The sequence below is a fragment of the Protopterus annectens genome, chromosome 12.part0, assembly GCF_019279795.1.
Source record: "Protopterus annectens isolate FY-2018-M chromosome 12.part0, PAN1.0, whole genome shotgun sequence".
Taxonomy (NCBI): domain Eukaryota; kingdom Metazoa; phylum Chordata; order Ceratodontiformes; family Protopteridae; genus Protopterus; species Protopterus annectens.
The window spans coordinates 609,694,040-609,707,473 of record NC_056746.1 but is presented as its reverse complement, the minus strand read 5'-3'; the positions used below and the strand labels follow the sequence as shown (position 1 = coordinate 609,707,473).

The following is a 13,434-nucleotide window of genomic DNA, read 5'->3' as shown; positions in this document are numbered from 1 at the left end:
TATACCAATAATAGGACACCTGATGATGTCCATGGTAGCTTTATTTACACTTACTGCCTCAACTCTCCTGAAGTTGAAGAAGTGATACATAGGCATTGGCCAGTTCTTTCACTCCATGATGAATTAAAAAACATAATACCAGCACATCCTAAGTTCATCAGAAAGAGGGACACTAATCTTAAAGAGATTTTTGAGGGAAATTACACTTCCAGAACGAGCACACAGCTCCCCAGAATAGGCACCTTTAAATGTGGTGCCTGCAAACAATGCAATGCTATTTTTAACACCCCAAGTATATATATTGCTTCAAGGAATGTTCTTTTCAACCCCAAGATTTACACAAACTGTGGGAGTAAAGGGGTGGTTTATCTAGGGTTTTGCATTACTTGCACCAGTTTCTACATAGGCAAAACCGAAAGGCCGCTTAGGAAAAGAATCTACGAGCACTTGTATGATATTTTTAAACAAAAAGAATCAAATGCTTTGTATAAGCATTCTCTCTTATGTAACAATTTTGAATTTAGATTCTTAGTCCTGGGACAAGTAGTCCCTGATGCCAGGGGTGGAGACTGGGAAACTAGTTTAGAATATAGAGAGCGCCTTTGGCAACTCAAGTTGGATGCAAGTAGACCCCCGGGTTTGAATGAGAGCATCAACATTAGTAGTGTTCTTAAAATTAGAAGGGAACGTCTATAGTTTTTTATGTACACATATTGTTCAAGGTACATTATTGACTGTTTATAATTCTTGTGTCACAATATGACACATTTATTACATTAACACATATATTTATTATGAACTTTTTAAAGCTCTACTAGTTTTCACATTTATGATCTGTGGAAATGTGTTTTATATTACACTGTTTTTATATCACACTGTTTCAAATTCATTATATTTATGAACATTTTAAAAAAAAAAATTAGCTACATGCTTTTAGTTTAAATTGTTCCTTAAATGTGTGTTTTTAATTTTGTGGTTAATTAACTTTAAATTTGTGGCTAATTAACTAACCTTGTGACTGGGAAGGGATTATTTAATGTTGCTGTTAGTAGTCTTAGTCCTATTTTAACTTGAGAAAGCTCGGTACTTCACCAAGCGAAAGCCCTTGTTTATACTGACTTCATTAAAGTATTTATTTTACAAGCTCCACTGGTATTTATTCCAGCTACTTTTTGGATTATTTTGTATTGTTTCCCAGCCTGAAGCTTGTTTTTCTTGGTCTGGTTCCTTGTTTCCTTTGGCATTTTTGGTTTTACACAAATGTACACTAATTCTACTAAACTAGATTAATGAATGTTTAACTTAATCATGATAGCAAGTTGAGTCATTTCAGTCATTTTCATCCACAGATAGCACCTGCACCCAGTAATTATAGGCACTTTGTTGATTCTGGGTACCTCAGACTTCAGATTGTGAAAAACAACAGCAGCAACAACAATAATAATAATCATAATAAAAATACTAGTAACAGCCACAGTAATAATTTCAAGTATACTTCATACTAACACATAGTAACCACTGCAAAGTATACCATCGCACTTCACACAAATGCACTTAAGTTATGTAAAGTCAGACTGATTACTCTTTAAAATGAACAGATAACGAGGTTAATTTAATTCCATCTACACAAAGTCAGCCACACCCACTCAGATATTACATCCATTTTGTTAATGGAGTACACCTCAGACATTTTTTGAGACAAGACTAATGGTCACAGTGATGTATTTCAAGTTTGTTTCACACAATCACACCTTAGCCCATGTAGCCATAGTAAAATATTCCAACTTAAATTCACTCAACTGAACACAAGTCCTGCAAACCCAGATTAATGATTGTTTCAAATGTGCAGATGACAACAGGGAGTATGTACTGTTTCCTATTCAGCGGGACATGCCGAGGTATATACTGTTTCCTATTCAGCTAACCCTTTCCCTGGTAGCCAAGGTTTAAGTTCAACACTGCAAAGGGCAGAAGGGAGTAGCACTAGTCTTCCCTAGTTTTTTTATTTCACCTGAAGTTCAGATTTTCCCTAGATCATCCACGCTTGACATTGACAGTAATTTGGTGGCTGTGGTGAACAACCAAATGAGTAAAGTAAGTAGCATCATGGAAGAGAAATGTAATATTGTTAATTTGTCGGATTTTGTATTAACGGATGTAGCAGCGAGTGTGCTGCTCAAGGGCATAAAGTTTGTGCCGACCTTCTGTCTCTCATTGGTCAGTTTTGTAGAAGAAATAAAAAGGTTTTATAGGAAATTGAATTTAAGGATATTATTTGGTGCTAAAGGGCACTTGTGTATGCAGGGGAGAGATTCAAATACCCTGAGTGAAATGAATCAAGATGTCATGGAAGACTCGCTTTTGGATGTTTCTGTTTATGACAATCCGTTTTTTAATTGGGACTCTGATGATGACTTTGTGGACAATATTTCTGATACAGTGTGTGATGAAAATGCTTGTTTTTCAACTGGGTATGGTAATGGTAAATTAAAAATACCCAAGGTACCCTTCACTAGTTCCTTTGCACCTCCAAAAAATGCGAATGCTATAAATGTTTTTTGAAAGTGCATTGTGTAAACAAATGGAGAATGTATATTACCAGTATGTAGGAGGTTCCAAAGCATGGAATTTAAATAGGGAGCAATGGACTGCTTTAATGCAGTTGTGTGAAGTAACCGACAAGTATGTTTTCACACAGGCAGATAAGAGTGGGACTTGGGTTATTCTAGGTAAAAGTGACTATAATAGCATGGTGATGGAATTGTTGTCAGACAGCAAGGTTTATAAAAAGTTGCACTCCAATCCAGTAAAGGAATTTAATGATGGTTTGTTGGAGTTATTGGAAAGAGGGGAGAGACTGGGATTTTTTGACAGTGGGGATATTAAAAAATGACATTCAAAGAATCCAAGGGATGTCAGATTTTTTGTTATCCCTAAAATTCATAAGTCGATAACTAAATGCCCTGGTAGACCGATAGTTTCAGGGGTGGGTTCTTTTCTACAGAACCTGGGCATATTTTTGGATTCCCAGTTAAAAGTGTTTCTCCCCAGAGTACAATCTTACATTAGAAATACTTCACATGTGTTGAAGTGCATAAATAGGTTACAGTGGGATTCTAACCTTTATCTTGCCTGTGTGGATGTTAAATCTTTGTACACAAATATCAACACTGGAATGGGCTTGGAGGCAATAGTTAAAATAATGAGTGAAGGCCCAAAAATTACATACATTTGTCAAATGTTGGAAGTTGCCTTGATGCACAATTATTTTGTTTTTGATGGTGAATATTATTTGCAATTGGAAGGAACAGCGATGGGAGCAGCATTTGCCACATCATATGCAATTCTATTCATGGCATTTTTTGAAAATCAGTTTGTGTATCCTACGTATTTTGTTAAAAATAGAGTAGTAATGTTCAAGCGTTTCATAGATGATTTGATTTTTATGTGTAAGGAGGAAATTAGTGAATTTGATAAGTTCATGAGTTCACTGGGTCGGAATGCTTTTGGTTTGCAATTCACTTATAGAACTAGCAGACGTAATATGCAATCCTTGGCTGGAGAGTTTTATGTGGATGGGGGGGGGGGATTTGCAATACAGGCGATTCCATAAAGGCACTGCTGCAGATAATTTTTTGGAGGCTAGTAGTGCACTTTCTATGCATTTAATAAAGTCTCTTCCATATGGGGAGTTTAAGAGAATTTTGACTAACAGATCGGATAAGACAGTGTTAGAGAGAGAATTTGATATGGTAAAGAGAAGATTATTAAAGTGAGGATATACTGAAGGACACATAGGGGAGGCCTTGAATAAATTGAGAAGGAAGGCCAGTTATAAAAGGAAATCAAGCAATTTTAGTCTGTATCGGGAGTTTGCAAGTGGAAGCAAGGTTGGGAAGGATGAAATTGGGCCCCTTTTCTTTGTGACCAAATTTTCTCCCCTCTCAGAAACATTGAAAGGGTTAGTTAACAATCTGTGGCCTGTGGTCTGTAGGGATGAGATAGTGGGGAAATTTTTTCCAGATAGAGTTAAATTTTCCTACGGCCATTTTAATAACTTAAAAGAGTTATTAAAACCAAAGGCTAGGGATGATTTGGGAAGTAGGAAGGGTGCATTCCCATGTAGAGCATGTAAAATATGTGACAAAATGAAGAATGTTGATGGGTGGATGATAAATGGGAAGAAGTTTGGGATAAAGAATGAGTTCAGGTGTGATTCCTGTGGTGTAGTCTACATTATTGGGTGTGGATGCACACCGTGTAAATGGTATGCGGGACAAACTAAAAGAAAGGTGAAATTGAGAATTCTGGAACATCTGGGAGATGTGAGGAATAGAAGAATGGTGAGCCCGGTGGCTCAGCATTTTTGTAGCATCCATGGAGGTAACACAGGAAGTTTCTTTTTTAGTGTGTTAGCACAACCCTATGGGGGCTATAATATGGGGGGATGAATACAAATGGACACTCATAAAGTTAGAAACAAAAATAATAGTATATTTAGGCACTTTATTTCCTAGAGGTTTAAATTTGGATATCGATTGTGGGGTGTAGATAGGTTTTTCTTGACTGATGGTGATTAAGATCACATTGACAGGTTAGTGACTGAACTAGGCAACATTTTGGGAACTTTGTAGGTGTACAAATTTAAAAATGTATATGTTTAGTAGTTAAAAGTTATGAGAGGAATTAATAAGTTATGTATGGCAACATAACATGAAGATGAAACACAATTTAAAGTGCATATAAAAATATATTTAATATTTTAATATATTTGATAATTAATAATATTATTGTATACATAATAAAGTGTATTAAGTTTTTTTGTAAAGAAATATTATGAAGGGAATGATGGTGTTATATCTTGTCAATATATTTTTAAAAAAAATGTTTAAATCAATGTGTAAAAATGGTAAAGGGCAACTTGATAAAAGCTGATTTTTTGAAGCCTTAACTCCCTTTAGGGAAGCAGTGTATGTATGATGTTTAACCTCGGGATTCATCTTTAAGCTTGAATTAATGTTGTTTGAGGGTTTAATTAATTAAATAATGGATGTAATGAGAGTGTTAATTGATGTGCAATAGGAATATATAAGAGCTGCTGGAAAGGCATTGAATTATTCCTTTGAAGGCCTGTTTGGCCAAGGTACTGGATGAAGTAAATAAAAAGAAGTGGCAGCTACAGCAGTGCTCTGTTTTTTTTTTTTTTTGCTGTGTTGGGAGAATTCCTGGTTCCCTGTGGGGAACAGTTGTGCTGTGTTTTTGTAGCAGATGACAACAGGGTAAGGTACTTTCATCCACAGACAATGCACTACCACCAGCCATAAATTATTGACACTTTACTGACTGTGTACACATTCTGTATATTGGTATATTAAAAGTAATGGCCAAAATAAATATATTTCACACATACAAGGTTCTCAGTAAAGTATAACAACATTAATTCTCAACTTCTTAGCTCAAGAATCAAGAACAAAGACAAAAATAATGGGGGAAACAAAGAATCAAAAGTTGGGGCAATTTTTATATGTTACTGTAATTCACTTAAAAACTTAATAGAACAATAACTTGTCTCATATTTGCATGGAAATGGGCCTGCATAAGATCTCTCTAAACTGGCATCTACCTCTTCCTGAATCCTTCTTTAATTAACGTTACCTACTATCCAGCCTTGCCAAGCCTACACCCCTTCCCTTTCTTTTCTCCCATTTCTATTCTATCTTGTCTACGCTGTTCTGCTGTAATAGTACTCCAACTGGAATACATTTACAATGTCAAATGGCCAAAAAAACGACATAATAGCAACCACAAAAGGTCAAAACTCAAAATCTGGAAAAACTTAGCATACATTCTATGCAGTTGCATCTGGATGGGGAGCACCTGTGTTATAATTTTGCCATGTTAAAACTGTTAATCAGCTAGAGAAATCACCATGGAGTATGGGGGACAGGAAAGCTTCTTACAGAATGATGTCATCCTGCCTTTATCCCCATCATTTCTGGTATTTCCCCAAATTCATGGTGTCCTTAGGGGATGGAGGAGTCTCTTTCCCTGTTGTCATTAATATATGCAGTTAGGTTCTCTGAAAAGAAGTTTAAATTATTCCTCTTGCATGTGGGTTTCTTTCCTGCCCATAGAAGTGACAGGTCACAGGACAAAAAGAGCCATTCTTGTCTGGATATTGTAGGAAGATCCTGCAATGGACTACTGATCCTTTGTCCTGTATGTGGATGTCTAAGATATCAGTCACATGTGTCTCCCCGGCAGGCACCAAAACAGGTAGAAGTGTCAAGGGACGCATGTGCAGAGATGCCTGCACCACTGGGACCAAGATAGAGATCAGCACCAAAGCCTAGGCTGCATCCTTGACTCAGACTGGTCAGCACTGATATAAATCCATATTAAGCTCAGGGCTGAAAGAAAGAAAAGGATCATGAGTGTGATATTAGTGGTTCAACTCAGAAGACAGATAGCCCAATCAGCCTAAAGATAGATAATGAGGGCCTCAACATGGAGAACTGAAATGATGACCTCAATGATAGTATCATAAGCTCTGATGGAATCAGAGCTGATGCTGATCCTGAGAAATTGGGTACAAGCCCTAAAACTAAATGGGCCCCAAATGCCAAATGCACCAATACTGACCATCCAATGCAAATAGTGAATCTGATATTAGCAAAGTTGTGATTGAAAGATACAATTCCAAAACAGAGTCAGAGTAGATGATGGATCTTTGGATGTTGGCATCAACAACTGCTAATCCACTGATGCTTTCAACAGGACTGTAGTCTGAACAGAGTACACTCAGGACACTAGACAGCAGTATTTTGAAAGGAAGGTTATCTAGTTATCCCAACGTAAGCAGGGAAATACACCTGTTATCACATGTTCTGCATCAGCATAAAAGCCTGCCACATTTTGGTATAATCCAACTCAACTAAAATGGAAATGCAGGACCTGGGAGACCTGGAAGGTGAAGGTTAAAGGCCCGTAAAAAAACTTTCTAAATTCTAGTTCAAATGTTGAAAAGGAAACACTCTTTGAACATGGGAGGTGAAGGGAGGCAGGACACTCCTTAGCTACCATTACAACAGCAGAAACTCTAGCAATACCAACTTTGACTTGGGTCAAGGATTTGGAGAACAGTCCCCATTTAAAGGACTTTTCTCTTGACTTTACTTCCCTTACTTGGCTTAAAGTAGTGCATACAGGAGGCTTTAAGCTTTTTAGTTCCATCTTCTTCCCATCTTTTGAAATAGACCTAGCACAAATATAACAAACATTCTTGAAATGCCCTTCTGCTATACACTTTGCACAGGTTGTGTCTATCCTGAAAGGGGACTTTGCACCCACATCTACACCTTTTGAACTAATTACAATCCTTTCTGTCATTCTAAAGCTATCTTAGGTACAATAAAAGTATCTAAAGATGCACTAAATGGCAAAACAACAAAAGATATAAGAACTAAAAGGGCAGCAGCTACTAATTTTAACTCTACAATAAATTTTGTGAATATTGTTCTTAGTGGGAATTGTGAAGTGTGTTTACATCTTCAGGGATGTCACATGTTAGGTTTTATGATATTTAGATGACATCCTGATTTTTTGGAAAGGTAACCATGACCAGTTGTCTGAATTTTTACTGTTTATAAATTCCAGTACTTAATTTTTGAAATTCACAATGGTGACACACTCCGACTACATATTTAGATATTTTGATCAGCAAACATTACATCACCAATCAATTTTGCTCCACCATTTTCTGTAAGCAAACATACTCAAACTCCCTTCTCCATTTTGAGAGCGGGCACCCTGTGCACCAGAAACGCTCCTTGGTCAAGGGCCAGGGTGTGAGACTGGCCCGCATGATTAGTAAATTGGATGATTTTTACAAGGAAAGGGATGTTTTATTGAGTATGTCAATGAAGAGAGGCTACCCTGAAGAGTTTGTAAAACCACTATTGGATGAAGTGACCAGAAAAAGAGTGATGGGGCATTTTTATCCTTTGTTAGGGATTGATATATCCAGGTTGTGCGCACCATTGCAGAACAGTATATCAACAACTGGTTGTTATAGCAATGGGTTAATACTCACATACACTCCACAATTCCAACTGATTCGTGACATTATTTTTAAGAATTGGTTCATTCTTAGAAGTGATGCGACCATAGGTGATAAAGTAGGCGAAGCACCTGTTGTAGTATACAAAAAGGATATCAGCATCAAGAACATATTAGAGAGAAATAAAGGGAGGAATACCACCAACGGTATGGGTAAAATGATTAAATGTGGGCAGTGTACTCAGTGTAAAAATATCTTAGAGGGTGATAAGGTATTCTTGATGGGGTACGGCTGGTTGAGGTTACAACAAAACAATAATTGTGGCACCAAGAATGTTGTGTATGCAGGTATATGTCAGGTGTGTTCTAATTTTTACACTGGCAAAACTAAGAATGCCTTTAGAACATGCATATACCAGCATTTATATGACATTGGGAAATGCAATTTGAAAAATGCACTGGCAAAACATATCAGTACTCACTCAGGTCATCACTTTAAGTTCACAGTCTTGGAACATCTTATTGTGGATGAGAGAGGTGGCCCTATAGATCATTTGCTAGAATTTGAAGAATTATTATGGCAATTGAGAGTAAATGCCACCACTAATCCAGGACTTAATGAAATGGTTTCTCTTAGCAGCCTGTTGAAATTAAAGGCTGATTTTTGTTTGTAATGGGAATTACAAAGGTGTCATTGATTTCACATTGGAGATTTATTAACATTATCATTAGATGTACAATCAATCTTGTTGTTTATTTAGTTAAAATTTTGGCTTTTTTAGCCTTTTAGCAATGTTTATAATATAATTACAAGGGAGTCTGTTTCTTTAAACAATTAATACATTTTGTTTAATTTGTATACCTCTTCATTACATATGACAAGGTGTTGATTGATGTTAGTATAAATGAATTGTGGGAATGGGATATGTATTCTGAAGAAGTCATTGATAAGTTGTGACAAAAGCGCTCAATAAAATTGTATTATTTTCCCTGCTGCCTAGCTCATTTTTAGTGCTTCTGTTCTAAGTTGTCATTTTGTTCATTTACAATAAAAAAAAATAATTTCTGTCATTCTAAGGCTATCTTAGGTACAATAAAAGTATCTAAAGATGCACTAAGTGGCAAAACAACAAAAGATATAAGAGCTTAAAGGGCAGCAGCTACTAATTTTAACTCTACAATAACAACTCAATAAAATTAACTATTCTACAAAAGTGTTTTGTTTCTATTCTACAAGGACAAAGAAGGAAGTAACCAACCAGCAATGACACTATGGAACTAAGTGACATGGAATGTGCAGAAATGGTCATTGTGGATGAAAAGCCATCACAAACTATGATAACAGAGTGAAGTACTGAAAATAACAACCAAAGCAGATGTAGTAGCCTGGGACCATTTACAGATATGTACATCTTTAACGTATGGCAAAAAGAGATATGGAGAATGGCACACACTTGCACATCCTTGTGAGTGCAGTGGAGGGGCTTGGTAGTCTGGGAAAGTATTAAATGCCAGCTATCTAAACCCGGACTTCCTTAGTCTTCAGAGTGGTGAAGATGGAATTTCAATTCCACAAAATAAAATACACACACATACACACACACACGTGTGTGTGTGTGTGTGTGTGTGTGTGTGTGTGTGTGTGTGTGTGTAAGTGTATCTGTGCATGCGAGCATATGTTTTCATGCCCATATATAAGCTACACACATATGTAAACTGATACCTTAACTTCAGTGCTTCTTGACTGGTATACTGAACAACTTGATACAGGGTCTGAGATGCTTGTTAAATATTAATAGGCAGCTATGTTTACTCAAAAATATACTTCATTCAACTTCCTCATATCGTAGCACTGAAATCATAGAGCAACACAATTACCTGTACACAAGGCTTAGGAAACAGATTATTAGGTAGACTCCAATGGTGAAGATGTAAGCCAGCTGCATGTTGTATGGGATGGTTGTGGTAGTTTTAATCATGGTATTTTTGTAAAAGCCGTAATATAGCACCGTCTCTTCAAAATAGCCCTGCATAAAATAGAGGCAGTACAAGAAATGAAATGCGACTCTGCCTTGCTAAAAAACATGCAAATATTTTATGACAGAACAACATACGTGGAGCTCACAAAAGAACTGAACAGAAAGTAAGTAATGTGATTGTTACTTTCAAGTGCTCTGTTTTCTTTTTTCATGACAATAAAAGTAGCCATATTTATTTGGCAACATGCTCAGATATACGCACAAAGCTTCAAAACTGACTTTCACATTGTCAAGACTATCTGTGAAGAAATGTTAAACAATGTTAAAATTGGCCAGAAAGGCTTACAGAAGCTAAGAAAAGCAAGTTTCAGTTGACAAAATTTATTATAAGTATGGCAGAATATTTTCTTTAATCACAGAAGAGCAATATTAATCATAGCAATTATGTGTTAGCTCCTTAACCACCACCAACAAAGATTACTTCAGTGGTCCAAGGGTCAGTTGATACCTTATTAGATCCATCTACATTGATTCCAACAGGCACTCTAGAGACTAGTTCACTGGTTAACTATCATTAAGAATTGTGCAATGCTACTACAGTATTCAGTGAACAATCCTCTAGTCTAGTTCAGCAACCACAAAGGGAAATGGCAGCAGGCAACCATACTGGCTGCAGCATCAACTCCAGACGGGAACATTCTAAACAACCTGAAAGAGGATGAGGCACAGAAAACAACACAATAAATGTAAAAAGAATTAACTTTATTTCTCCAGCTCCTCGGACTATACTGTTTTCTCTCTCAAGGGTGTTGTCAGAGATGCTGCTACTTTGGTATTTGTTTCTGCTCATAACACTGGCTATCCACGGGTACTCATTGCCCACTGGGACCAGTTCTGTCTCTTTCATAGGTTCATAGGTTCATAGGTAGGTACTAGGCTATCGGCCCAAGGGCCTATGTAAGCCTAGCCAACAAGGTTCCTTGGCTTACGCCACCCAAGAAAGTTATTTTCCTGTGCCACTATTGAGCAGACACAGAAGTGATCCCCGGGGTGTATTTCCTATTTCCCATCCACTCATCAAGATTATTCTTGAAGAGTGCTAATGAAGAACTTTGCTTAACATAGATGGGTAGCCTGTTCCAGAGTATGGGAAGTCTCTGGGATAGGAATCTATCCCTCCAGCATGTCCTGTTTATTGTGGTGACAAGGTGTAGGTCCCTAGATCGTGTAGCTCGGAGGGATTGGGATTTCTTTAGGTGTAGCATGTCCAACAGCTCTGGGTTTGACAAAGCTTTATATGTTAGGCAGAGATCACCTCGGAGTAGGCGATATGCTACGGAGTAAAGCTGGAGTTTTTTGAGGTGGTCAGTGTAGGGCATTTGTTTGAGGCCAGTAATCCTCTTTGTGAGGTACTTCTGTGGCCTTTCCAGCTTCTGCAGATGTCTTGTGAGGTACATTCTGAAAGGGGCGTTGTACTCTATAATGGGTCTAATGAGTGTTGAGTAGAGGGGAACAATGACCTTTTTTTTCCTGGATGAGAACCCTTTTATGATGAGGTGTGCCACGTATAAGGACTTCCTGACTACTGTGGCAATGTGACTGTCAAAGGAGAGACTTCTGTCCACCTGGGTCCCAAGGTCTCTTATCACGCATTCAGTGTTAATAGATTGCTGCCTATGTGGTAGTTCATGAGTACAGAGTTTTTACCAAAGGGGATGACACTGCACTTTTTGGCATTGAGCTTGAGGCCATGGCTCTGACACCAGGCATCTGTCTCAGTGAGGCCCTTCTATTGGATGTCCACATCATTTGGGGACTTGCTTATGGCTCCTAGTTAGCAGTCATCTGCAAACTTCATTAGCCAGAGACCTTCTGTGTTAGCCTGTACTTCAGAGAAGTAGATACCTAACAGGAGAGGTTCCAGAACAGAACCCTGTGGTACTCCACTTGTCACTGCTTTGAGTCAGATTTGGTGTCTGTAACTTTTACAGTGTGGGTTCTGTCAGTGAGCCATTTGGCAACCCATCTTGTGATATAGGGATTTATACCTAGTTTAGTGAGTTTAGCTATAATTCCAGAAAGGGGGATGGTGTCGAAAGCCTTGGCAAGGTCAAGATAGGCTGTATGAATCACCTTACCCTCATCTACGGCTTTGGTGACTGCCTCAAAGAAGTCGATCAGGTTCAGGAGGCATGATCTGCATTTCACAAACCTGAACTGGGTGGGATCCAGAGTTTGGAGGTTACCAATGTCTTTGTTTATGAGTTCCATGATGATACGTTCCATGGCCTTGCAGACCAGGCTCGTCAGGCCAATAGGTCAATAGTTCCCAGGATCAGTGGTGGGTCCCCCTTTGTGCAGTGGGATAACTGTTGCTGTGTGCCATTCAATGGGCACAAAGCCTGATGCAAGGCTATTATTGAACATGGTGCTTAAGTGGGGAGCCAGTTCGTTCTGAAGTTCGTGTAGAACGCAGCCTGGGATGTTGTCCGGTCCCATGGATGCTGTGTTTTTGGCTTTACAGAGTGCAGCTTTTACCTGCATAGTTGTGATTACAGGGACTCTGCAATCTTCCTGTATAGATATGGGCCCTTTAGGGGTTGGGGGGATAAACTTAGCACTGAACCCACCTGCCAGGATGTTGGCAATATCAGTTGGTTCTGTAATTTTTGTGCCTTTGCGCTGTAGCTCAGAGCAGATGTGGGTGTTGCCTTCGAGATTCTTGACATAGCTATAGAATGCTTTGTGGTTGTCCTTGGAATTAGTGGCGATTTTGTTTTCGTAGCTAGCTTTGGAGGATCTTATAACGGATCTCAGCTTCTTACTGAGGCTGACCAGGGACCTCACTCATGGGATTTTACTCTCTTTTGCAACAGTTTCTTCCTTCTGTTGTACAGTTTGTTTATGGCAGGGGACCACCAGATTGGCTTCCTTTTTTTGGAGGATAGAGCCTTGGTTCTGTTTGGGATAGCATGATCCATGCACTTGTTTAAGTGCTTATAGAGTGCATTTGTGTAGGATTCAGCAGTTGTAACTGTATTGTTCATCTGCATGGGTGTCATGAAGTTCACCACTTCTGTCTTAAGAAGCATGAAGTTGGCTTTGGAGAATTTTTTTACTGTGGTTTCCTTAATGGGGGGTGGGGGTGGGATGTGGATATCAAGGGTGATTAGCTTATGGTCGGATCGGACCAACGAGCAGTTGACTTCAGGTGTGGAACACCGGTCACTCATGTTGGTAATGACTAGGTCTAGGATATTGTTGGCCCTGGTGGGGGTGTGGATAAGTTGATCTAGCTCATTGGAGTTCATGAATTCCAGAAAACGTTGAGCTAAGGAGTTGGTTACATGAGTAGTTTTCCCAGTTAATGGTGGGGTAGTTGAAGTTGCCCATTATT

The 13,434-nt window shown here is 38.4% G+C and overlaps 1 protein-coding gene across 3 annotated transcripts in view; it reads right to left on the bottom strand.

Annotated features, from left to right (window-relative positions):
* TMC5 (transmembrane channel like 5) overlaps window positions 1–13,434 on the bottom strand; it is a 1,577,296-nt gene that overhangs the window by 623,410 nt on the left and 940,452 nt on the right. For all 3 annotated transcript variants that reach the window (XM_044089737.1, XM_044089736.1, XM_044089738.1), the window contains one exon: window positions 9,937–10,085. In XM_044089737.1, the coding sequence (XP_043945672.1) occupies window positions 9,937–10,085 (149 nt within the window). The remainder of the gene's footprint in view (window positions 1–9,936; window positions 10,086–13,434) is intronic.